This window comes from Psammomys obesus, unplaced genomic scaffold (assembly GCF_907164565.1).
Source record: "Psammomys obesus unplaced genomic scaffold, mPsaObe1.curated_primary_1811, whole genome shotgun sequence".
Taxonomy (NCBI): domain Eukaryota; kingdom Metazoa; phylum Chordata; class Mammalia; order Rodentia; family Muridae; genus Psammomys; species Psammomys obesus.
The window spans coordinates 1,608,875-1,635,109 of NW_026596079.1; the positions used below are offsets into that span (position 1 = coordinate 1,608,875).

General features: G+C 49.4%; 2 protein-coding genes across 4 annotated transcripts; both read right to left on the bottom strand.

Moving 5' to 3' along the window:
• Positions 1-332: 332 nt before the first annotated feature.
• Gli4 (GLI family zinc finger 4) lies at positions 333-5,743 on the bottom strand. 3 transcript variants are annotated; one of them, XM_055626477.1, is made up of 3 exons: positions 5,697-5,743; positions 4,497-4,648; positions 333-1,766 (listed from the first exon to the last, which is right to left on the bottom strand). In XM_055626477.1, the coding sequence occupies exons 2-3, from the start codon at positions 4,609-4,611 to the stop codon at positions 847-849; spliced, it is 1,035 nt and encodes a 344-aa protein (XP_055482452.1). In that variant the 5' UTR covers positions 4,612-4,648; positions 5,697-5,743; the 3' UTR covers positions 333-846. The 3 variants fall into 3 exon arrangements, with proteins under 3 accessions (XP_055482452.1, XP_055482451.1, XP_055482450.1); XM_055626476.1 differs by lacking the exon at positions 5,697-5,743 and adding an exon at positions 4,953-5,528; XM_055626475.1 differs by lacking the exon at positions 5,697-5,743 and adding an exon at positions 3,146-3,248 and having other exon boundaries at positions 4,497-4,598.
• A 10,775-nt stretch (positions 5,744-16,518) lies between these two features.
• On the bottom strand, positions 16,519-24,905 carry Zfp41 (ZFP41 zinc finger protein). Its single transcript, XM_055626478.1, has 3 exons — positions 24,817-24,905; positions 21,894-23,596; positions 16,519-18,275 (listed from the first exon to the last, which is right to left on the bottom strand). Exon 2 carries the CDS (start codon positions 23,422-23,424, stop codon positions 22,831-22,833), a length of 594 nt encoding a protein of 197 aa, XP_055482453.1. The 5' UTR covers positions 23,425-23,596; positions 24,817-24,905; the 3' UTR covers positions 16,519-18,275; positions 21,894-22,830.
• Positions 24,906-26,235: the final 1,330 nt, after the last annotated feature.

The following is a 26,235-nucleotide window of genomic DNA, read 5'->3' on the forward strand; positions in this document are numbered from 1 at the left end:
TCTCCCCTATGTTGACCCAGATGTCCAGACTTCCAGAAGAGAACAAACCAATCACTCTGGGTTTCAAATGTTTTTCTTCTGTTTACAGATTTACAGTGGTCAGTCTGGGATCCCCTGGGCCTATACTCCCCTGGGCCTCTGAATGGTAGTACTTGTCCCATCTACGGTCTGTCCCAGACTAGTGACTCTTTAATTTGTGGCAGCCTTGCCCCTCTTAGGGCCTATTCTGAAACCCCCACCCCTGAGTCTGGGGTCTCCCAGGGATCCTGGACAATCCCCCAAGTGTTTTGAAGTTCAAGACCCCAAGGAAAAGACCACAGACTCAATCGGGATTATACTTAGTTAAATTTATTGAACCTGCTGGCAGGACAACCATGTCTGAGCCAAACCAGAGACTACTGTGTGAAGTGGGTGACAAAAGGACTTTTAATGACAAAACCCACAAGGAGACCTTGAGCATCTGTAAAAACGAGCCAGGAGCTGTGTTGTTCTGCCAAGGTGGTCCAGGCGACCGCAAAATAGTCCTTGAATGTCTGCATAAGCAGGTTACAGAAGCCAAAAAGCAGCTACTCATATCATAGTAAGTAGATGGTCATAGATGTACATCTCGGGGGTGGGGGAAGCCGGGGAGGTCACTGAGTCAGGGTTGCTGAGAACTTACCTTCCGGGGACTGGAGTTAGAGACAAATGGCTAATGGGTACCAAGATGGATAGCTAGCATAAAAGGGAGTTTCTTCAGCCATCGCACTTGGACCCAGGACACGTCCTGCCGTGTAAAGCCTCCCCACGTCGCTCAAACAAGGAGCAAGCTTACCCACAGACTTTACTGGGGGGGGGGGGGGTGCGCTATTCGTGGTAGTGCACCCTCTGGTGCTGGATGAGCTGAGAGCTCTGGCCAAAAGCTTTGCCACACGTGCCGCAGGCGAAGGGCTTCTCGCCGGTGTGAGTCCGCAGGTGCCGGAAGAAGTGCGAGCGGCCGCGGAAGGCCTTGCCGCAGTCCCCGCACTCGTAGGGCTTCTCGCCGGTGTGGATGCGCTGGTGTTCGATGAGCACGGAGCTCCAGATGAAGGCCTTGCCGCACTCGCTGCACACGTACGGCCTCTCCCCCGTGTGCAGCCGCTGGTGGCGCACCAGGTTGGAGCTCTGGCTGAAGGCGTGCCCGCATTCGCCGCACTTGTAGGGCTTCTCGCCGTTGTGGATGCGCAGGTGCTGTGTGAAGTGGGAGCTGTGGCTGAAGGCCTGGCCGCATTCGCCGCACTCGTAGGGCTTCTCGCCCGTGTGGATGCGGTGGTGCTGCATGAAGCCCCACCAGCTCCCGAAGCGCTTGCCGCACTCGTGACAGGCGTAGGGCTTCTCCCCGGTGTGGATGCGCTGGTGCTTCAGCAGCAGAGAGTTGTACTTGAAGCATTTCCCGCAGGCCTCACAGCGGTGTGGCTTGGTGCCCCGTGGGCCCACTGGCCGGCAGTCTCGGCCCAAGCTACTGCCCAGTTCGGCAGTCTTCTTGGCGCTGCCCTCGGTCCCTGGGGCCCCCTGTGGCAAGAGTACCATGTGCCAAGTGTCCTTTTTCTGAGAGCAGGGCGCGGTTCCTGGAGGCTGGCCTGCTGGCTGCTCCAAGCTACATTCCTGGCTGACGCCGTCCTCACACACAGACATGCTGGGAAGAGTCTTCAAGGGGCCTTCCGGTGCCCTCCCATCTGAGGCCAGACCATCTCCAGGACTGCAGGCATTGGGAGAGGCTGGAGTCTTCTCGGGCTCCCACTCAGGGTCTGAAAGGAGAAATGGCAGCAGATAGCTCCCAGCCTCACCCCTACTGTGGCATTCCAGGAGCTGAGCCCTGGGAAAGTCTGAATGGGGACTATTCAGAGGAGAAGGGGGAGGCTGGGTGGGGGAGTGTGTATGTGTGCTTAAGGTGGAGAGTGGGGGTATACTAGAGACTTATAAAGATGGCGTCAGGACCCTGTCTGTTGGCCCTGGGCCTGCATAGGCGCCTCTCTGGTGGTTAACTAGAACTGTGACACCTCACTTGGCTGGGAGAAGTACAGGTTGCTATTAAGCACTAGCAAGGACCTAGAACTCTGAGCGCTCTCTACAGTGGTCCTTCAGGCTGAGATGGCTAGGAAGATACTCATCTTAGCCCACAACGTCAGGTAACAAGGGTGCCCAAGACCTGCTCTGCCAAAGGAATGGGATTGGCTATAGCCCCCGTCACAGGTATATACCCCAGCCCAGCCACCCTCTCTGGGTGGACAAAACTGGGAACTAGGCTCAAGCAGAGTCCCAGGCAGCATGGCCCTGACCCTTAGCAGACCCAGGTAAATGCTGAGTGTTGCATCTAGCTGGGTTTTCCCAATGCTGCCTAGAGCGAAACAGGAACAGGGCTGCTCGCTCACCAAGCCCCATGTCTCTGCTGACCTCCACTTCTTGGAGGTCTGGGTCTGCTGTCTGGGAAGGCACCTTAGGGCTAGAACAAGGAGAGCCTGGAGGCAGGGAACTAAGGCTATCCAGAGGGCAGCATCTCTGCCCCTTCCCTCCTTCCTGAACTTAGAGGACTCCAAGACACTGAGGCCAAGACCCTGACACACAGTTTATCCCTCACCTTCCCAGCATCTCCTTATGGCCCCGAAGAGAAGTTCGGCTGGCTGTGGTGACTGTGCCCTGGCTTCCCCATCAAGGAAACCCTCCTGAGGCCCTGGCTCTGGGAATGCATTCTCCCTCAGTTCTGTAGGCAGGCACAAGCCCAGCTGCCCTGACATCTCCTGTCTGGGTGATGCTGGCTGATGTCCTGGCTGACTCTGGTCTGGCCTCCTTCCCACCCATCCCTGCTCACTACACTCAGCCCTGCAGCTGCACCAAGATCCCAGCTTCTCTGTTCTTATGGTCACAAGCCAGCCATGACTCCTTATCTGCATCTGCAAGGCCAGAGAAGTCCTAGAAGGACTGCTTTATCCCCTACAGCCTAGCGAGGCCTCTTGCTCGGATATGGTTAGCCAGGGTGGACTGGGCTGTCGCTTAGAGCCCTTCCTGTAGGACCTTAGCAGGGGGGGCCCTTGTGTATTCTTTGCTTATGTTTTTCCTTGTGCTACTCCCAAAGGAAAGGACCCCGAAATGACTTATGTGCAAAGGTCACACTGAAGATTGCTGGGACCTGGATGTCCTGGATGGGCCTCTTTTGGAGCCCAAGGTTTCAAGAAGTCCTGGTAGATATGCAGGCAGGCTTCAGAACACTGGGGTCTTCTCTGGCAAGGAATCTGTGGAATGAGCCCAAATGGTGTGACATGTGGTAATCCCAGAGATTCAGGAGGCTGAGGCAGGGAGTTAAAGGTTAGCCTGGGCAACACTGTGAGACCCTAGCTCAACAAGAACACAGGAACACAAACAAAAATGGAATCCGCCGGCATTCAAAAGTAGCAGGAGAACGACTTGGGCTCTGAGAGGCAGCCTTGCCCTTGCTGGTAGTTAGGAGGCAGGCATAAAGACCACTTATCTCTTGTATAATGGATGCAATGGGTGATAGCCATTCTCTCACCTACCTCCAGATGCTCAGGGCCTTCCCAAGCTCCACTGTGACTTGGTAAAAACTCTTCCACCAACAACCATACCTTGGTCCAGAACCCACTCTGCCCCCTCGTGTACCTGTTCACAGGCTCACCAGGAATAGCATAATGCTGTAAGTCTGTCTAAGAATTGTTCTAGGGGCAGTCAGAAGGGTCTTGGAGCCAGGCAGCAAACAAGAAAGGGCTTGGGGTTCCTACCTGGTCTTGGGTTGACCCCTTAGTTCCCTGGGAAGTATAATCTCTCTGTCCTCATCTATGAGTGTCCCTCTGTAAGCTGTGGCTCGGCTCTCTCACCTAAGAGAGCCTGGCACAGAACGCAGCTGCACTGTATCAGCCACTAGAATTCTAGGACCCCATGGAGATCTGGTCCCCGTGTGGGGTCTTTTCCTCACTGGCCTCTCATGACAGCAGTGAGGCTTCCTATGTGCCTCAGGAATGAAGCCTCTGGATCACATGGCCTCTGAGACCTGAGGTGTGCTCAGTGCTATGACAAGGTCAGGACCCCTAATACCAGCCGACTGATGAGGCTACCCCACCTGAGCGAAGCAAGGCTGCCAGCTCTGTCCCTGCAAGTCAGGAGGCAAGCACACCCAAATTAGCCAGGCAAAAAATGCTGCCTCTCTTTCTAGCTTAGGACATGGCGTGGGGGGAGGGGGGTCTTCTCTTCTGAACCCAGGGCCCATTCTGAGGTCATTTTTCCTTTTAGAGTGAGGAAGAAACATACCCCGGGGGTTGAGGGAGGGGGCAGTTCCCTGGAGATTCAGAGCATGGCCTCAACCATTGCTGCCTTCCAGCATTCCCCTCAGGGCTTTTCCCAGTGGCCCCACAACTGAATGAGCTACCTAAGTGGCCCATCCCTTCCTCAGGAGGACAAGGCACAGGTCAGACCAGTCTCATGGGGTGGAGGTGGGGCAGAGGGGTACAGCAGTCTGGGGTAAATACCGTGAGGATGCCCGTGGAGTGCCACATGGCGCTGGTCTCCAGGTGTCCCTGGTGGTGACAGACTGTTGGGTGACAAGACAGGAGTGGACTCCTCAGTGTCCTCTAATGCTGCCATCTTTCTAAGACCTGCTCAAGGAGAGTGCACCTGGGACCTGAGGAGAATGAAAACCAAGGTAGGTGATGGGAAGAGAGTATGTTGTTGAACACCATGCCAGCTTCTGAGCAGTCCTAGGTGACACTGAGCTTCTCTACTTAGCAAGAGAAGGTTGCCAAAGAAAGGCAGGTGAACTCGGGAGTTGCAGGGCCTATGACACAAGGGCCTGAATGCTTATTCAGTGTGGAACCCTCATCAGTTCCGGCAGCACCGCCAGCAAGGCAGAGTGACCCCAAAGCTCTTCTCAGTGAGGTGTTCTACAGGGTCTTCCCCACAGAGCCTGCAGAGAAAAGAATACTTACTCTTCCAGCGAATACTCCTGCACCACAGTTGGCGCTTTGGCTCATGGGAGTGTGAGGCGTGAGGATCCTAAATCTAATTTTTAAAGGGGTTACTTCATGAAAATCAGAAGGGATACATTTCCAGAGGGAAATTTTTTCCTCAGATCCTGAAGAGTCTGAGGCTGCAACCCCAACCCCAGATTTCCCACAGCACCACCCTACAGGCGTGCGTGTGCGTGAAAGGCACATTTCCAGGGCAGAGGCTCAGTTGACTGAATGCTTGCTTAGCATGCCTCACGCCTTGGCCCGGTCCTCAGGACCACAAAAACTGGGTGCGGTGGAGCATGCCACTAATCCCAGCACTTGAGAGGTGAGGGCATCAGAATAGTAAACTCAAGGGCATCCTTGGTTACATAGCAAGTTCGATGCCAATCTGAACTACACAAGACTGGAGAAAAATTTAAAAAGGGAGGGAATTTGTCCTTAACTTGGCTTGCCATAAACTGATGGAGCTCAAAGAGAGAGACTGGTTTTCTTCCACAAAGTGACACGGGGAGAAAGGATGATAAGGAATACACATGGGGTGAGATGCAGAAGCACCAGCTGGGTGCAGTTGCGGGGTGGACACTGTGGCGCCGCCCTGCTGGGTTCCCTAGGTTGAAACTACTCAGACGCCCCGATGGGGCTAACCGAAGCCGCTGCAAGGAAAGCTACGGAAGAACCGAAGGGTCCGCGTTGGACCTACTGGGAGGGGCGACCACTCACCTTGCGAGAGGGAGGAGGCCGACCGCGCGCCGGCCGGAAGTTCTCCGCCTCTGGGAAGTCCCGCCCCTTCGATTCCGGGACGCTCTGGACCTCGGAGGACCACGCGTCGGTGGTCTCTTGGCCATCAAAGCCTTTCTTGTGTGTAGCTTCTCCCGCAGAGGGTTTCTGCCCCACGGCTCAACGCAGTCCGAGAAGCCCGGCAGAGGCCCTCGAGGCAGAGGCGTCAGAACCTGGGTGTTGGGCCGCGGAGCATATCATAGCCGCGTCATTGGAATTGGCTCCAGCCAGTACCAAACGTGATGCCACAGGCTGCAGCTGACCTTACCTCTTAATGTGGTTGTAAGAATTCTCGCTGCAAACACATTTTCATAACCAGCGACAGCATCAAGACGCTGGGAGCTGCTGTCCGTTGTGACTAAGCCACTGCCAATTGTAGTGGAGTTCGAGACCACGGGAAAAGATCCCTAGACTTGATTCAGATTATAACTAAGCAAAAATTTAAGACTGCTAGCAGGGCCACAGTCTCTAACCCAAATCAGAGATGCACTGCCTAGAAGGCAGTGCAGGAAGAACAGTTTTTAAGGGTGAAAACCACTAGATCTGTTTTGTTTTGCCAAGATTAGATGATGAAGGTGACCTCAAAATAGTCCTTGAATGTCTGCATAAACAAGTTATAGAAGCAAACCAACAGTTAGTCTTATTATAATGAGCAGATGGTCACAGCTGTGCATTTCATGGGGGAGGGGTTTGGCAAGGAGTCAAGGTTGGGAAGATCTAACCTTCCAGGAACTTGAGTCAGAGACAAAGAACTATCAGCTTCCAAACCAGATTTCTATATGGAGTTTCTTTATCCATCATAGCAGGCACTTGTGTTAGAGTCTCTCTCACACACGATACCCAGCCTGATTGATAACAGCTGGCCCTCTAGGCTGTGTTTAGGAGTGCCAAGTGGGTTCCACCTCCCCCAGTCATCACATGAACCTCCTAAGCTTTTCTAGGTAGGAGGGCTAGTCAACCCCAGAATCATCTACATGAGGTTCTAAGAGCCCTTCCCACACACATGGCTGGTTAGTGTGTAACAGGCTCCCAGACCTTAGAACAACTGATTTCATGGTGGAAGTACCAGTTAGGCCATAAAACTCAACACAGAGACACCTGCCAAAAACAAAAACAAAGACCTAATTCATCAAAGTCTATACTTCTGTGAAATCTCTAACTGTATCGTCCTTGCTTTTTGGCTTCTGTAGTTGTGCTTCTGGTTAATAGTTCCTATTAATTGAAGTATGGCAAACCAGGATATGGTTTTTGTGCTTAAAAGCTCACCTGGGAAAAGGCTTGGGGCTACACTGGGATTCTGAACACCCACTGTAGTCACCGGCTGGCTAATAAAGACTTTTTGTTGGCTTAAACCCATGTCCAAGCAGTCGTATCTGCTGGATACCCCACATTATTTCTGGGGGTCCCACAGAGATCCCCAGAGGCTAGACCCTGAGACAGGAGGGAAGGAGTGTGTGGGGAGGGGTGTGTGTCTCAGATGTTCTCAGAGCAGTGAAATGCAACAGTCAGGGAGCTCCTGGGGGGTGCACAACCTGAGATGTTCTGGGTCCCCAGGACTTCCTTTGATCAGTCGTTCCTTAATGCTTTGGAGGGGCCTGACACCTTCACCCCAAAAGGAAACAGAGAGAAAGTCTCCTGGTCTGTCACTTCCAGAGGTAAGCCTGGTTAAGGTGCCTTCTGTTTGGACGGATGGGAAAGGTCGGACGTGGCGGTGTTGTGTCCAGGCTCTGTGCAATGTGTCACTAGAGTCCTTCTGTCCATTCAAGCGAATTGAATGCGTGGCAGCCACCCGACTGTCTTTATTGTATGTCTTTGTGTATGTGTTTCTGTCAGCTGTTTCCCTGTATTAACCAATGGCTGTAAGACACTCCCCGCCCCCCATCTCAGCTTAAGATCAATGCCTTTTGTTGGGGACCCAAATTCTTTTGGCTCTGCCAGGTTGCCCTGAGAAACCAAAAAAAAAAGCCTCCTCCTCCCCCCCCCTGCCTCCCCCATCCTTGACTCCTGGTCCCTGTGTGGAGGTGGGGAGGGGCCAGGGCTCTCATTCCGGACCCCTGTCCATCTGAGCAGAATGCACACAGGGAGGGGGAAATAGTTCCCTGAGGTGCATTCCCTCTGTTCCCAGCCTGCTCTAAGCAGAACAAAGGAAGGAGAAAAGAAGAAGCCCCACTCCCTCCTCTTTCATGATTTATGGCTCCTTTTCAACCAAAGCTCACCATTCTCTTCGATGAAAAAAAAAAAAAAAGAATTGAAAAACGGCTCCCAGGCTTGAGGGTGGGGTGGGGGTGGGGGGAATCTGTGCTGGACAATGCAGCCTGGCTAGAATGGATTTTTTTTCCCTTCTGTCCAACACCGATCGAGACCGCGTTGGTTTGAATAAAAATGGCCCCCATAGGCAGGCCCATGGCAAGTGGCACTATTAGTAGGCCTTGTTGGGCTAAGTGTGTCACTTCCTGCTGCCTGTGGATCAAGATGTAGAGCCGTCAGGTCCTTCTCACGTCTGTCTGCACACCACCATGCTTCCCACCATGACGATAACGGACTAAACCTCTGAAACTGTAAGCCAGCCCCAATTAAATGTTTTCCTTTGTAAGAGTTGCTGTGGTCACCGTGTCTCTTCACAGCAATAGAAACCCTAAGAGATTTTAAACAGTCTCTTTTGGGAGGAATAAAAACAGCCGCTACAAGGATTTCCTTTGTATGCAGCTGACCCCAGGTATTAGTTAATAAATTATTATATATTAGTATAAAAGTTAAACAATTTAAAGGTATGAATAGGTCACACAGAGAACCAATTGAGAAACAAGATTTTTTTTTTTTTTTAAACTGAAAGCCACTGTCACCGTCTCTGATCATGAGATACAGTTAGACTTACACATATCCTGGAAAATTTTGGTGTCCTGCCTTCTGCTGGAAGAAAATTTTCTAGCTGAAGGTCCTGTCCCTATTCAAAGATGCAGCTGGACTATCAGATTGACAACACAGATTCCCAGTGTATAGAGGGAAACTAACCTGCCAGGACTGGTCCAACACCAAGTTCAGCCACCCCCATCCAGATTAAGCAATACCCAATGACCCTGGAAACACAAAGGAAAATTGCAGGCCATATTGCCTGGCTTAGAGACGCAGGCATCCTGGTGCCCTGCCAGTCACCCTGGCACACGCCTCTCTTGCCTGTGAAGAAACCTGATTCTCATGAGTCTGATTCTTCCAGAGAAAGAGGTGTACACTGTTTTGGATCTGAAAGATGCAGTCATCAGCCTCCCATGGGCAGAGGTGAGCCAACCCATCTTTGCTTTTACATAGACAGACCCAGAGAGAGGTTACAGCGGGAAACTCACCTGGACCAGGTTGCCCCAAGGATTGAAAAATTCTCCAATTCTGTTTGATGCGACACTAAATGCTGACCTCCTGCTCGTCCAGCAGGTGTTTCCTTGGGGCCATGCCCTTCCAATATATATTCTTATATACCCCTACCATACCTCCTCCTAGCTTCTCAAATTAAAATAAAGCATAAAAAGGGCCACTGCGAGACTGCTGAGAGAGTTACAAACTTTGGGCTACAGAATGTCAGCTCAGAAAGCCCAGCTTTGTACATCAGAGGTTATCTATCTTGACCACCAGCTGAGAGGAGGCAGGAGAAGCCTGTTTCAGGGTAGGATTGCTGTCATCCTTCAGATCCCAACTCCAAGGACTGAGAGGCACGTCTGAGAGTTCCTCAGTGTGGCTAGTATTGTTGCCGCTGGATACCAGAGTTTGTGGAAATGGCAAGGCCTGCGTATGTCAGCACAAGGGTCGGGAGGCACTGAGCCCCTAATCTGGGCTGAGACTAAACAAAAGTATTTGAGGCTTTAAAAGCAGCTCTGGCTTCGGCTCTAGCCCTGGCACTTCCAGATGTCTGAAAACCTTTTCATCTGTGTTTTAGAGTTTTATTGCTGTGAAGAGACACCATGTCCAAGACAACTCTTATAAAAGAAAGTATTTAATTGGCTCTGCCTTGCTTACAGTTTCAGAGGTTCAGTGCATTTCCATCATGGTGGGAAACATGGCAGCATGCAGACAAACATGGTGCTGGAGGAGCTAAGAGTTCTACATCTTGATCCACAGATAGCAGAAGACTGTGTGCCACACTGAAAGTAGCTTGAGCATATGTGACCTCAAAGCCCACTGCCACAGTGACACACTTCCTCCAAAAAGGCCACACCTACTCTAACAAGGTCACACCTCCTAATAGTGCCACACCCTATGGCCGAGCATTCAAACACACTAGTCTATGGGGGCTGAATCTGTTCAAACCACTACGGTCTGTTTGTCCATGAAACAAAGACATTACAAAAGGATTTTTAAACTTAAAATTTGGGGTCAGGGAAGCTCCTTGTGACATACCTGCTCAAAGGACTGGACCGGGCAACCTTGCAGGATGTCTCACCTGTCTCTGTGGCAGCTACTGCTAGTCTAATGAAACAAACAAACAAATTAACTCTAGGTCAGGGTCTTATACTCATAACACTCCACACCAGAGGCCCTTTAAGAAACACCAGAACACGGGCTGTCTAATGTCCATGCGACCCAGTACTAAGCCCTACTCTTGGACCATCAAGTCTGGTTTGAGAAGCCCACTGCCACCAATGCTGCCACCCTCTTGCCTGATAATGACCCACAGGTGCTCATCAATGATTGTCACAGAAAGATGAAAGATTAAAACTAGGTATATGGGAGCTACTGTAGTTACTTAACTGAAATGATTTTGGCCCAAGCCTGGTACCTCAACCCATACAGCAGAACTGACCAATCAGACCCGGGCTCTCAGATGGGGAAAAGGAAAGTCCACTGCCTTACCAAAGACAGTTGCTATGCTTTTACTACTACGCATATCCATGGTATGATCTATAGAGAAAGAGGGCACCTCACCACTTGGGGAAATCCCATTTAAATCAAAGAGGAAATCTTGGCCCACCTAGAGGGTATTTGGCTTCCCCTACAAACTGCTGTCCACCACTACTCAGGACATCAAAAAGTTGTCCCAACTGGCAGGATGCTGGTAACTGACCTTCACCAGGCTACTCATCTGGGGTCTACAAAATTTTCTGATTTGCTCAAACCAAGGTATGTTACACCTAGACTGGAGAGCCTGGCACAGGATGTCTCAGCCAGATGTCAAGGCTGTACTCAAGTAAATCCAAGACAGAGAGTCCATACCCAGGAAGGAGTCCAAAGGAGAGGCCAAACACCTCATCAAACTCTAAGGAACTGACTTCACTGAGATCAGGCCTGCCAGGGGAGGCTACAAGTACATGCTAGTGTTTATAGATAGATTTTCCAGGCGTGTAGATGTGTTCCCCATCCAGACCACAACTGTTCAAATAGTGGCTTACAAGCAGATCCAGAAAACGATTCCCTGATTTGATCTCCACCTAGAAATGGCATCCTAGAATAACTCAGCTTTCATAGCCAAAACTTCTCAATTAATAGCTAAAGCTCTAGACATAGATTAAAAATTCCATTTTTTTACTTGCCCAGAACTTCAGAGTTCTGGGCAAGTAAAAAAACCAAAACAAACCCCGGCACGTTAAGCAACAAAATTGTCAGAGTGCAGCAAAGGATGTATAAACTTTCTTCTTTGCTTCACTTTGGGCCTACTGCACCCCATATTGGGAGGGAATTACCCCCCACCAGGTGATGATATTTAAAAGATCTCCCCAATTGCTGTCTCAGCTCAGAGACCATCAGTTGGCACAACTCTCTAACCATTAGTTGCTATAGACGTAACCTTGATGGCATATACAGAAAGCTAAAACTTGTCACTCTGCAAATGGATGTGCTTAGCCTGACTATAAGCATAGTTCTGAGCACATTAAAGAATCTGATCATTTATAAGGTGGCTTGATCTTTAACTTGTATGTCTTAATTATCTTTAACAGTTTACAACAATTTAGCAGCTTTTACAAGATTAGAATTTTACAGTTTTATCTCATTTAAGTTTTAGCCTTAAAAATTTGAAATAAAGATTTAATTAAAAATCCTGTAGCAGTAAAATAAAACTTTAAACCATAAATACAGTTCATTGAGGGACTAGGGATCTTGCTTTTTTTTTTTTTTTAATCTTTTTATACCAAAGTTTTTTTGTAAGACTCAATTTATCCAACTAGCTAATGCTTAACAAAGTTAGCAAAAACAAAGAGGTTAGACCTATATATCTTTAAGTCAGTTTCTGCTAGCCTGAATAGGTGTAAGGATTTGATAAACCTTATTTATCTAATATCTCCTTCATTTTATGGAGTATTAACAAGTTCAGCTCTGATTATTCTAGACAGACATCTCTGAAGTTATTGATTGTAAAAAATGGTCCGGTGCTTTGTATTTGATTGTTAATTATTTTGCTCCCTGAGGTCTGCTTGCTGTCTCTAACGAACAAAGTATCAAGTACCCCAAATTTTGCTGTGTATCATCTCCAAAGTTATTCCTGATTGGCTAAATAAAAGGCCGGCACAGCTGGGTAGGGCAGGCGTGAGAGGCGGAGCAAAGATCTGCAGGCTTAGAGAACACAGGGATCATGGGAAGGAGATGGACAGATCTGAGGGAAGAAGGAAGCGGCATTGCTTTGGGTTAGCATGGAGGGAAGCGCTTGGCCGGGAGGAATACTCTGGATCGGCATGGAGAGAAGCAACCTGATGGAAGGCACAAATGTCCATGAGGATGTCAGATGGGAAGGAGCCCACGTAGAAGTGATTGACCAAATGCCATGGGAAGTGGGACTGAGAGGTAACAAGATAGATTAGGGGGTAATATCTGCCCAGTCCCAGGTGAAATAAGACTTATTTCAAATTCTGTCAGGTGTCTGTTTCTTTTATTGATATGGTAGAGGGTTAGTAATAACCAGTGTAATAAACATAGGCAATTAATAGTGAACATTATTAGCCATTTATATTTTCTACAACAATTAGTGAGAGATTTTGTTTTTATTTCTTTTTATTTTTTTACACAGGGTTTCTCTCTGTGTAGCCCTGGCTGTCCTAGAACTCACTCTGTAGACCAGACTGGCCTTGAACTCAGAGATCTATCTGATTCTCTTTCTGAAGTTCCAGAATTAATGGTGTCTTCCTCCACCACCATCCAGCTAGTGAGATTTCAAACAAAGGGTTTTATTTATTTTTTTAACCACTTTGTGCATGTCTGCAGATGGAGGCAGACAACCTGAAAAACTTCGTAAGTATTTTTTTCCTTATAAAGTCATCAAGTTGCAGAATAATATCAGTATCTGGAACCTAGAGGCCATTAAACAGAGAACTATAAAAACAAGACATCTGTGGGAACTCAGAAAATGCTAGCATCAGGTTGCTTTTGTTTCCTTTACAGATTTTTAACTGCATCCAATAAGCTCACAAATCTTTTTAGCTTACAAATCTTAAGGCACAGCAAGTTTCTATAATAGTCTTATAAGTCTTGAGATGAGTTTGTATTTCAGCAAAAGTTTAAGTAAAACCAAGAAAAGGAGTATAAGATAAGATAAGCAGCAGTAATTCCTGTTGGAACAGTCTGCTTTTTAGCTGTCTTGAAGCTCCTGGTGCCATTTTTTTTTTTTTTTTGAGCTGTTTTGTTTTTCCTTTCTCTACCAGAGGCAGGAGACCTGTCTGACCCAAGACAGAGGGAAGCCTTTTAAACAGGCATGCTTAGGTCATGAGAGGAGGGCCACACATGCAACTCCGGTGCCAGGTTATAATAAAGTAGAACAGCATAAAGCAATACTTCAACATTATCCAAATGCAAAAGACACCGGGAATCCCCACGAGACTGAATCCAGTGACCAGAGCAAGCAGAGAACAAAGAAAGCACAGAGGTAACAGTCTGAGAAACCCACAGGATTTAAACAGCAGGCTCCTTGAGCCAATGAGAGGGACAGAGAGCAAGCTGGTGGTGGAGGTGGTGGTGATGGTGGTCTGGGTCCCATGTCTGAAATAAAACTTATAAGCACATTAGAAAACATAAATTCCTCAGACAAAAAGCAAACAACTTAAAAAGACAGAATTCCACACAGTCAGCAGAGTCCAGACAGACAGGTGGTGGCCACCTTCAATCACCCGTACACCAGAGCCAGGGGGCCAGGAGGACACTTCATGCTTTGTCTTTGAGATGGTCTATGATCATGTCGGATCTATCCTATGTCTCCCCTGTGTTGAGACTTCCAGAACGGAACAACTCGCTAACTGGTCTGGGTTTCATATGAGCATTGGCTGGCAATTTTGACTTGTTTGTTTGTTTCTCCTGCAAGACACAGTTTTTCTGTGTAGCCCTGGAACTCGAACTCCCTCTATAGACAGGCTGGCCTCAAATTCACAAATTTATCTGCCTGCCTCTGCCTCACGAGTGCTGGGAATTTACCAATGAAGTGGTCACAGTCTATGGCTCCCCTGGGTCTCCAAGTCCACCTTAGACTTGTCCCCACTTAGGGACTATCCCTAAGATCCCTGACCCTGCGCCTAGAATCTCCCAGGGATCCTGGACAAGCCCCCAAATGCCATGGAACTCCAGACCCCTGGGAAGAGACCAGACTCAATCTGGAATACAATTAGTTGAATTTATTCAAACTGCTGGCAGGACAACAATCTCTGGCCCAAACTAGAGACTGCTGTGGAAAGAGGGTAGGGGAGGGTTCTAAAGGATAAACCTGCACGCACAAGTGAGCCAAGAGCCATGCCGCTCTGCCAAGGTTAGGTGGTCAAGGCGACCTCAAAATAGTCCTTGAATGTCCTGTATAAGGAGGTTATAGAAGTCAAAAAGCAGTTAGTCATATCACACCAATTAGATGGTCATAGCTAAACATTTCTGGGCGGGGGTCACTGAGTCAGGGTTATTGGGAACTTATTTTCCAGGGGGTAGTGGGTACCAAGATAGATACTTTGCATAAAATGGATTTTCTTTTTATTTTTACTTATATATATTTTTTTAAACTGTAGGTTCTCTAGCCATCATACTATCATCACTGTATGGGCCCTTCTCATTCTGATTGTATTAATGTAGAGCCTGTATCTTAAAAGTATATGACCAATTATGTAACAAGTCAGTAAAATTAATGGTCCTTAGCACTATCTACACCTCTTTAGAGTGGGATGAGTCCATGATTTGACTCACTAAGACCAGTGCGGAATGTAACAGGGACCCAGATTTTAGTAGGCCTCCAGACCTTAGCAACACCGACTCCATGATGGAAATACCATTCAGGCCATAAAATTCAGCATGTAGACATCTCCACTTGACAAAACAAAACAAAGACCTAACCCAGCATAGCCCATAGTTCTGAGACAGCCTCTAAATGTACTTGCTTCTTTTCTTGTTAACTGAGGTGTGTCAACCTAGGGTGTGGTTTCTGTGCTTAGAAGCTCACCCTCAGAAAGGTTCAGTGCTATACCGGGTTCCCAGACACACTGTGTAGTTGCCAGTGGGCTAATAGAGACTTTCTACTGGCTTCAACTCATGTCCCAGTAGTCTTCTCTGGTGGATGCCCTACAAGTGGTGGCCTGGAGAGTAGAAGCTTGATGTTCAAGAGAACCTAAGGAGATGCTGTTAAAGGAGGGAGAGAAGGTGATGGGGAGAGGCAAGACCATTTAAAAGAAATGGTGTACGCAAAGCTCTTGAGGTGCGGGAAGTGTCATCAGTGATTTGGACCTGGGAGTGCAGACAGGCTACAGTATGTGAAGCAAGCAGAGAATGGAGCAAGAAGAGCAAGGGCCTCACAAAACAGCCCTAAAGCCGTTGTGCATTAGTTGGATTTTATTCAAAGTATCCTGAAAGGCACTGGAACGATCGAAGGGGAGATGATATTTTAAGTTTTTGTCATAATGTTTTGCCTGTTTATTATGTCTGTGTACTGCTCGCATGCCTGGGCCTGTGCAGAGCAGGAAAGGGAGACAAGTCCCCTGGAACTGGAGTTACAGACGGTTGTGAGCTGCCATGTGGGTGCTGAGAATCAAACATGGGTCCACTGGAAGAGCAACCAGGGCTCTTAATCACTGAACCACCTCTCCAGCCTCCCTTCGTTTTGAAAATGCTGGGGATGGGACCTGGAACCAGTCTCAAGTACCGTGTGCTTCATCACTGGGGCTATGCCTCCAGCTCCACCCTCCCACCCCATTTTTGAGATGGGGTCTATTCTTATCCCAGCTACTCTTGCAAGCTCATGGGACCTTTTTACTTCCAGGTTAGTCTGGGGGCTGTCAGAGGAGGGATCAGAAAATAGAAGGGTTTCTCCAGCATTTCTACTGCTGTGAGCCCAGTCCCTGGCATCCTGAGGACCACGGCATCAGCATTCCCTGTTGCTGTAGTGGGGACGACCTGTATACTATGAAGTATGCCTAAACCCTTACCTCCACCCATCAGGTCTTCCAAAAGAAATTGTCCCCAGATACCGTGAAGTGTCTCATGCAGGATCACCCTTTGTTGAGAATGAACACTCCCCAGGATTCCCTCAGGACCCCCACAACAGGTGCTGAGCAACTAACCTTAACATGGGGTCAGAAAGGCAGAGGGATGTTTTGCTGCTGTAGAACCTCTACTCTCACCCCCATTGTACAGTGACAACTTTTCCGAATTACACATTTTACTCTCATGAGCTTGGTCACTGGAAGCATCTTACACAATCCCAAGAAGCAGTGACCAGCTGGGACCCTGGTCAAAACTCACTGTACCCAGTGGAGAAAGCTGGTGGCTTCCTTGAGGGCATCTAGCCACACTCTAGGGAACCCGACAGAGCACAGGAAACAGGTTGGAAACACATTTACTTTTATGAGAAAATAGAATCCAGTAGCAGCAGCAGCAGCAGCAGCATCTGCTCACAAAAACCATGGCAGCAACAGGAAGGCAATGTGGAGGTCAGTGAAGCTGTCCATGGAGTAGAGGGATCACAGACGAAGGAAGCCACCAAGTACACAGCAAAACAAAATATCTAGTCCAATGTGCACAACACTGACACAGCACCAGGATATTACATGAAAGTAAGCACTAACAACTTTGACACAGAAATACCAGACTGGGGACAGCATCTGCTACAGCCCAGCAGGCCATGGCTGTGGCTGTTAAAGAGGAATTCACCACTGCAATTTAGCACAGGAGGCAGGACACAACCTGCAAGGAATGAATAGGGCATTAAGACACTCAGGTGTCTGCACCAGCCAGATAGAAGAAAGGTGAGTCCACCAGATCACTGATGTGGCTGAGGTAAGGTGTGGCCAGCTGGGTGCTACCAGTTCACAGGTGCCAGGAACCCTCTGCAGGTCCAGAGCCAGGACTGTAGGCCCAGCCGCAGGGCAACAGCCCCACCTAGGTGTTGGCTGGGAGCTGCCACACGAGAGCATCAGTCTCTGGCGATTTAAGTCAGGAAAGGACAATCTACTTGTCTTCCTTGAGAAGGAACCAGGAGAAAGCAAGCACCCAAGTCCACAGGCACAAGATTCTGGAAGGGATAGGCTGATGGTGGGCACCATCTCTTGGCCTAAGGGTAAATGTGGCACATAGGCCAGACTCCTTGTCTGCACTGTACCTGGGGTTCACACCAGAGGTGACCCAACCCCCTTGGGTCTTCCCGAGAAGCCATAGAACATCTGTCCCTTGAGGAAGGGCACACAGCCTTTCTTCCTCAGCACTGCCTTCTTCAGGGCATCTTGGGTGTCCCAACTCAATGACACAGGAAATGATTGTGTCTTGATGTCAAACTGGGAAGGGACCAATGTCAGAAAGAATAAAGTCCAGGTGTGCCCTGGAGCTACAGGCTTCCAAGACCGGAAGGAGCCAGCTATCAAGTCTAACCCACTGGTCTCCCCAAACAGAAGAGTCCCTAGAGGTGGCTCCTGCTTTTTCTCTTGGCTGGGAAGAGGCTGCAGGAATGGATGTTAGTACAGCTCAGAGCTCTTGTTCCCTCTCTTTTGTTATCAGGCCCTGCAGTGCTCTCTGCTCTAAATGAGGCTCAGCAGCAGCTGTGCTGGTCAGAACTCTTCCTGTCCAACAAGGCCCACCCGATGTGGCAGTGAACATGCTGACAGTTGGAGCTGCCTTGCATGTTCCAGAAATTTCTGGATGCGGTTGAGTACGCTTCTGGAATCAGAATCCCAACACTTTGCTGTAGTGCTTGTAATTGTTCCAAGGACACGTCTCAAAGCATTCAGGAGGTTCTGAACATTTAGTTTGTTGCCAGGTGGCTGTCAGAGTCTCTCGTTGAAGTAAAGAGCTGGTGCTGGGGACTCTTCAGTAGGCTGACAGCAAGCCAGAAGTAATGGCTGCTTGTGGGTGATGTGATGTGGCCATCTCAACTTCAGGGTAGGAACAAGTGAGAGTACCCTATAGTTATCACATGGAGTCTAAAATACCACCCTGAACTCACCCATCTACAGTTCTCCTGTTGCTAATGGATTCAGTGATGACAGCCTCCCTGGTGTATGACCCGCTTGGCCTCTGCTGGGTCCTGTGGTAGAGGTAGAGGCTGACTCTCTTGAGTCCTCTGAGCTTCTTGCTGGGGAGATCTGATCTAGCAGCCTGGAAAAAAAAAACAAAGAACAGTCTGGGTAGATGAGAAGAGGGCAGATCCTCATTCACCAGGAGACAGCAAACAGAAGGAAATGGGTGGGTTATGGGCAAGTCAGTTCTGTGGGCTCCCCAATGAAAAGTGAATGGTGCAGAGGGATGTGGGGCTTCAGCTGTACATGAGAACTCGTGGCACAACACAAGCCTCAGTTCTGACACTCTCCCATTTCTGCTGGGGCTGGACCATGACCTCCTCCTACTTTCCCCATAGTCACGAATTGCATTTGGAAACAAAACAAGACAAAACATGTTCTTTCACCGTTTTCCATGCTGACTTTGTTGAATTCAGCTGTGCCCCTAGGGAAGGAAGCATCTAGGGCTGCTAGCTTGCAGGCGTGCCTTCCATGTGTGTGAGTGGGTATCTGGTCTTATTAAGCATGCCAACAAGGGGCATCACCAGTTAAGAGCCCTGTCTGTTCTTTCAGAGGACTTGGATTTGGTTCCTAGCACCTACAAGATGATTAACAACTGACTGTAACTGTAGTTCCAGAGGATCCAACGCCCTCTTCTGGCCTCCGAGAGCACTGCATGCATGTGGTAAACAGACAAACACAAAGAAAATCACAAAACAATGTAAAAGCATGCCAACACATCAGGAAGAGCTTGCAATGTATTAAAGCCACAGGCACAAGCCAGTGCCATACCTAGACTTCCTTCCTTTTTTTTTTTTTTGAGAGAGGGTCTCATTATGTAGCTGTGGCTATTCTGGAACTGGTTATGTAGACCAGACTGGCTTTGGACTCACAGATCTGTTTGTCTCTACTTCCAGAGTGCTGAGATTAAAGACGTCCACCACCATACCTGGCCACACCTCAACTGGCACACATCGTCACTGAATTCTAGTTGACTCTTCGGAGCCTAGCACTGCCATTCACCTTGCATGGGAAGAAACTGAGGCACAAGGTTCAACAATACACCCAACATTGCAAGATGCACGCAAAGAGACTTTAGCTGAAGACCTCATGCTCTCACCGCCTCCTTTCTCCTCAAGACATTGGCTTTGAATATGGTTCTGTGGCTATGTGTGCTGATCTAAGCCTTTAATACCAGAGCCTAGGAGGCAGAGGCAGGTGGGTCTGTGAGTGGAAGCCAGCCATGACTATGCAAAAACAAAAGAAAAAGCAAAAAAACCAACTTGATTCTTCTTTTCAAAGAACCCTGGGCTGGGGTATAGCTAAGTGGCAAAGCACTGGCCCAGCACCCACAAAATCCTGGGTTCCATCCCCAGGACTCCAATGTCAACTATGAACCCACCTGTTGGCCAGAGGGATGACTAGGAGGGATGACTCAACTGCCCCCAGGCACTGCTGCAGGTGTTTCTCAGGGCCAATATGGGGGCAGTATTATTTAACTGAATGGCATTCTGTATCTAGAGCCTTTTCTATGCATCCTAAAATGTGGAAAGGACACCAAGGAATGAATTATTTGTAATCTAATCCAGAAACAGTCCATGTGGCTAGGTTAGGGAGTGGCTGAGCTGGAGTCGGCTCTATTTTTCTAAGTCAACAGCTCCTTCCATTCAAAGGGATACTTCTGTCAACGATGGGTTTTATCAGGGCACTGCACAAATCAAATCAGACAATGGAGGCACCCCTTGGGTTGTGTTTCACTAATATGGGCTGCTATAGGGTCTATGTCTACATTGTCACTCTCCTGGAGCATCAAACTGCAGAAGGCTCCTTGCCATTCATGGCACCAGTCCAGTTCCTGCACCCAGGGATCCAGATGTCCTTAGCCAGCTTTGTCTGACCAACTCGTGGTCCTAGCTCTCAAGGACTTAGCCTACACAGAGCTCGAAGCAACAAGCCTGCAAGCTCTCTGTGCTCAAACTCTCATGTTCCTCATTAAGAATTGGGTGATGCATGCCTGTAAATCCCAGCACTTGGGAGGCTGAAGCAGGAGGATCATGGTGAGTTCAAGGCCAGTGGGCTATAGAGTTCTCAGCAGCCTGAGCTATATATCAAGATCCTGTTTTAAATAAACAAATGTAAAAAACAGACACTAAGGAAGCACTTCTACATCTATTTTAACCATGTTTGATGGTTCATGCCTATGACTCCAGCATTCCAGAGGCTTAGGCAGGACTGTGAGTGTAAGGCCAATTCAGGCTACACAGTGACAGACAAGAAAACCTGGGCTGTCGCAACAAAACAAAACAAACAACAAACCCAACAGGCCGGCAAACAAATTATGGCAGCACCTCTTTTAAGTTTGGTGAGCACATGGCCACACCCATTCTTTCTGTGCCATCTCTAAGGGTTGTGGTAATACGTGCACAGGTGAATGGCTCCAAAGGCAAGAACAAAATTCATGAGGAATGACACTGGGCCACCCTGCCTAGTGGCCCTCTTGGTGTGTATGAACATATATTATCTTTGGTTTCCTCTCAACACTGAGGAAATTGTGTGACCCCATATGATGAAACCTTAGCACACATTCTTAAGGTCAGGGCCACAGGCCGGGACCAGGATGTGGCCTTGCTACCTGGCAACACTCCAGGTTTCTAATGTTCCAGCAGTGTGTGGACAACTCCTCTAACCCAGGACAATGCTGCCTGAGCATGTTAGGCACACATCTATACCATCTGATGCCCATTTTCCCACAATTTCACCTTGTTGGATTTTTGTCTTAGATGAAGCCTTCCTCTCCCATAGGGATCAAGTCTGGTAAAACACTCCTGGGGGTGCTTGCATGGGAGAGGCCAGTGTGGGAAGACTTCTGCCTAGAATGAACTGCTGCAGTCTCAGCTTACACATCTGGCCAGATGTGTAAACCTGGCCAGATCAATGCCACAGGAGGCACCAGAGAAACACACTGCTTGTTTCAGCTTTTAGAAGGAGGATGGCTAACCTGGCATATTGTTGTTTTTCTCAGTGTTGTGGCAACTGTCTGAAAAAGCAACTGAGGGTTTTCTTGTCTCCAGGTTTGAAGGGATACAGACCACCATGGTGGAGAGTGTGACATGGTTGGTCACATTGCCTGTAACTGGGGAACAGACAGATGAACGCTCAAGTTTTTCTTTTTAAATCTCTAGTGCTGTTGTTTGCATGTGGGAGTCAGAGGACAATTCTGAAGAGTTGCTTCTCTGTTGCCATTTTTTTTTTTTTTTTTTTTTTTTTTTTGCGTGGGTTCCAGGAGTGAACTCAACTTGCCAGGCTTCTGCAGCAAGTGCCATTGCCTGCTGAGCCATCTCAATGGCCCAGCTTTCTCCTTTTTAATTTAGTGTAGGACCCAAGACCTTATGGTGCTGCCAACACTCAGGCTAGGTGTTCCCTCTTCGGGGAACTGAATCTCCCTGGCAACACCCTCACGGACACACCTGATGTGTCTCCTAGGTGATTTTATATCCAGTCAGGTCAACCATGGAGATGGACTACCACACCTGGTCAAACATTCTCACCAGGGAACATAACTGCCTGCAACATTTGGGGCAGGGCCCTCTCAAGGCCTAGAGATGGCCTTGTCAACAGGCCATCTGACTAGAGACCCTTTTTGTAGGGCAGGGTCCCCAAAGACTAAAGCCACTATTATTGGATGTCCAAAATCTCTGCCAACTTTCCCCCAACTTACCCTCCCGGTCAGTAGTCAATTTGTTGTCCTTAAGACACAGACTTCACAGAGCACTTGGGACAGAGCAGACATAGCCACATGGTCTTGCCCTGGTGACCGGCAGAAAGTGGATCTGACCTGACTAGCAGGGGACAGACCACAGTTGTTTTTTTAAAGGTACAGTGGAGAGACGCTGCTGATGGCATCCTGGAGCTACAAGACCTAGTCTAAAAAAAAAAAAAAAAAAAATCTGCCACTATGGCAAGGTACAAGGGTCTGCTAAGCCCATTTCGGGTGGGTCCAGGCTACTTGTCTAGATGCGGCTGGGACAAGGAAACACAGTGCAGCCCAGTTCCAGGCCCAAGTGCTGAGCTCAGACACTTGTTTCAGGCAAAAAGAGAGATTTCAGCCAAAAAAAGAAAAAATTTCAGGATCACTGAAGTCAGCTGCACAGAGATGAGCAGGACCTGGGACTGTCCAAGGGGACTGGGTCCTCAGAGCTGGTCAGTGTTGCCTGCCATTCACATCAGGGTTCCCCGCCCCTAGCAGACTGCATGGGGCTGGGCATCCAGAGCCAGAAGCCTTCAGAAGAACTGCCAAAAGCACAGAGGATGGTGCAGGCAGAGGCATCAGAGGAAGGCAGTGGCCCTTGCCAACAGGGGCGCCTCTCACGCTGTTTAAGTTCTCGGCGACCCAAAGCTGTTCCAAAGATGGCCCTGAGTAGCATGAAGTAGTCTGGAAAATGGCTGGAGCTGCAGGAAGCCCCGGGGAGCACCGTGTTAGCACTAGGTTAGACTCACAGGGCAGAAAGTCTCTTTGGGCTCTCATGTCTGATGGGTGAGTTTTCCTTTTTAGGACAGAAACAGGCAGCCAGATGGGCAGTCAACAGCGCACTGCACAGGAAACCTGGACCATCATCAGATATGTGACAAGGATCCACAGCTGCAGGCTGCCCTGCTCAGTGCTTCTTCCTTGGATGGCGCTTCCGATGCCGGATGAGGCAGGAGCTGTAGGCGAAGGATTTTCCACACTCCTCACAGCCGTAGGGCTTCTCTCCAGTGTGCGTTTTCTGGTGTTTCAGAAGGTTGGAGCCGCAGTTGAAGGCCTTTCCACACTCGCTACATTTAAAGGGCTTCTCACCAGTGTGGATTCTTTGATGCTTGGTGACATCTGAGCTGTGCCTGAAGGTCTTCCCACACTGGTTACACTTAAAGGGCTTCTCTCCAGTATGAACTCTCTGGTGGCGAATGTGATCTGTCTTGTGTTTAAAGATTCGCCCACATTCATTGCACTCATAGGGCTTCTTCCTCTGGAAAGGAACAAAGACAGGGACACCCTCAAAGTCATCTTTAAATGAGGCATCGAAGGCATCGAAGAGAGTCGCCTCATCTTCGGGACTGAGGACATGCTCTTTGCGGGGCTTTCGGGTTCTTGTCCTTTTGGTTGGCTTTTTCCCTCTTGATGTTTTCTCTGCTTTGAGAGTGGCCTTTTGCACACCTGCTTCCTCCTTTGGGGCTTGGGTCTTCTTTTTCCTGGTTGTAGGCTTTTCCATTGCTGCTCCTAGGAAGTAAGAAAAACCCTGGAAGCCAGGGAAGACTGAGGGTTCCCAGCCAATGGCTGCCTGGCTCCTTCTCTGTGACTTCACTGTCAGAGACAGCTCACCAAATCCTCCTTATAAAGCTGCATTTTGGCACCAAGTAGACAGAACCACTGTCTTCTTGCATCTGGGGGCAAAAGCATTAACAACAAGTCAAAGGCAGCTCTTAGGGCTGCAGTCCCTCCTCCTACTGCCTTCCCAGCTGCTCATTTGATGAGCTTCTCAGACTACAATGGACTCCCCAGAGCTGTCCACTTCAGCGGTCCGTAGCATGCTTATTTCTTTTACAGGCAACTCACTCACTCAGCTACTGACCAGGAGATACTTCTTGGCCTGAGCACAAGGTTTTCACTCATTCCAGAGAACTCCATATTCATCATGGACCAATGGCCACTCCCCACCTTCCCAATTGGAACCTTCCCTGTTCTTTCTTCCTTATCCTCTCTACTTGCCCACACTAGGACTGTGTGTATACCCTGAAAGGGGAAGAAACATCATCACACACAACCTGATTCTAAGACTAGAAAACTCAGGGCTGTCCTCATAATCCACAGCAGCCAGCAAACCCCATCACACTCCCAAAGGCTTCCCCTCGCACTGATGAGCCTCTCTATGTGATCCCTCTTTATCTCCAAACCCTAACCATCCCTTTTACCCCTGGAGGCCGGAAGGGGTAGGCTATGCTTGCAGTCCCATCTAGAGCTCCCACACCTTTCCAAAACCACAACTGTCACATTGGGAGCACACTGTGTTTTGTTCTAAGCACTAAACAGATGCCTACATATCTAACCCAACAGATAAAGTTCTTATCTGGATTCAGAGTCCAAGTTCCAGGTCAGCATCTGAAAGTGTTTGTCTCTTGTGGGACTACTCATCAGGAGGAGACACCTGAGAGTCCCTGTCTGACAGCATCTTAAGCTCAGTACCAACTGGAACACCACCACTTTGGGGAAAGATATTACAAATGGGATGTCTGAATTTGCTCACCGAAGCTGAATGAGTTTGCTCATCCTCACTGAAAACTGAAATAGCCATTAAAACAAAACCAGGGTAGAGCACCGCGATTGTTTTATTCGCCCCCTCCCTTCAGAGAAGGTGCGAGTGATTCAGGTAACTTAGTTCAATTCAGCTGGCCTAAGGACTCAGGTCCACCAAGGTGCTGCTGGACCCGGCGGGATAAGGAGCTCCAGGCACCCAGCAACAAGGGGCTTCACTAGGAAGCCCGCCCCACCTTCCCCGCCTCCAGAACCTCCGCAGCACCGCCGAGGGGCTGGCGGCCCACGGAGAAACGACCCAGAAACCGGCCTTCGGCCGGTCAGTGACACGGAGCGTACACGCAGAAGGTACCTGGTAGGTGCCGAGCGCAGACGCCGGCGGAACTTGGCGGTGGGCAGGCAGGCGGGCAGTCGAGGGACCGTTACAATACCCTCTCGAGCCCGCCACTCCCGCCTCTCTCGCACCCGAAGGCGCCCGCCCCTCTGGCTGGTGCCGCTCTACCTTCCCCCGCCTCTCGGTGGTGCTGCGCGCACCATAGCCCCGCCCACCGCCTTAAGCCGTCTCTAGTGCCGCTCTAGGGTCCTGGCCCGGCTCTCGGTGGTACAGCCATATGCTCTGTAGCCCCGCCCGCTCATACGTCATTCTAGCGCGCTCTAGGAGCGGTCGCCAGGCCTCTCTGTGGTATTGCGCTGTGCTCCGTAGAGCTCCGTAGAGCCCCTTCGGGTCCGCTCTAGGAGATACGGCCCGACCTCTCTGTGGTGCTGCGGATGGGGCCTTGCGCCTCTTTTGCGGGCATGCCGAGGAGCTGTGTGCGCCTTTGCAGGCATTTGGACTGCGGGCGGCGCTTTTCTCCCGGCGTTCACAGGCGCGGGGGCGCCTCTTTTTCTCAAGGCTCCTAGCCGTCTGCAGTCCTAGAGTCACCTGTGCTGCCCGTCAGCTCCGGAACGGTGGACCCAGTCCTGCGTGGCCTGTGGCCACCCTGAACCCGCCTGATACTCGCCACACTCCCATTCCCAAACCCCTTCAAAACTTGAGTCAGGCCTCCTCCGCTCTGTCCTCCACCCCGGGCTCCCAGCCTTTATCTCTATAGATACTTAAATCTAGTCACTTTTTGTGTTATTCCGCCTTTCTGGATATAATCTCCATCGCTATATTTTGTCCAGGCTGTTTTAGAACCAGCAATCTCCCGCCTCAGCCTCTTTCGAGTCCTGGGATTATAAATGTGCCCCACGGCGCTTGGAGATCGTTGCAATTCTAATGCAGTTACGAGAATCCGATCGAGCTGCTGTGTGCTTGGCTGAGTCTCTCTGGGGACGCCATTTTGCATGGCTAGTACACAATGTTAGGGCCTTTAGTGCTGGGGAAGCCGGTATCTCGGACTTCTAGCAAACCACTGATCTGTGGTCTCCCTCTCATCCTTTTAGACTCCATGCCAATATGCTAGACAAAGGTAATTGTCTGGCGTGTCAGAGCTTGCTATTAATCACTGGGGGAGGGGGGTTGCTGTCTAGATTCATAAGGGTGGCTTTGTACTGAAAGGTGGTTCATTCGGCTTCCTGACGGAGCTTTCTCCGCGGTTTGTGCACCGCAGCTTTGCATCCTTTGTGGTTTGTGTGCCACAGCTTTGGATTCTTTTGTCTACTGAAGGATGTGTCACAAGGTTGCTGTGAAGCCTTCCCCCCCCCCCCCCCCCGCCCCTATGCTGTTTCATTTCATTTCCCTGGGACCTTGCTCAGGAATGCAGTTGCTAGGTCCCAAACTGCTTGTTCC

Excerpts from the sequence above, each read along its gene's own strand:
- Zfp41 (XM_055626478.1), bottom strand. The coding sequence starts at position 23,424 with ATGGAAAAGCCTACAACCAGGAAAAAGAAGACCCAAGCCCCAAAGGAG.
- Gli4 (XM_055626475.1), bottom strand. The coding sequence starts at position 4,523 with ATGTGGCACTCCACGGGCATCCTCACG. Across the intron at positions 3,249-4,496 it reads ACTCCACGGGCATCCTCACG|ATTCCTTGCCAGAGAAGACC; the intron begins GTATTTACCCCA and ends CTCATTCCACAG. Across the intron at positions 1,767-3,145 it reads GGCCCATCCAGGACATCCAG|ACCCTGAGTGGGAGCCCGAG; the intron begins GTCCCAGCAATC and ends TTCTCCTTTCAG.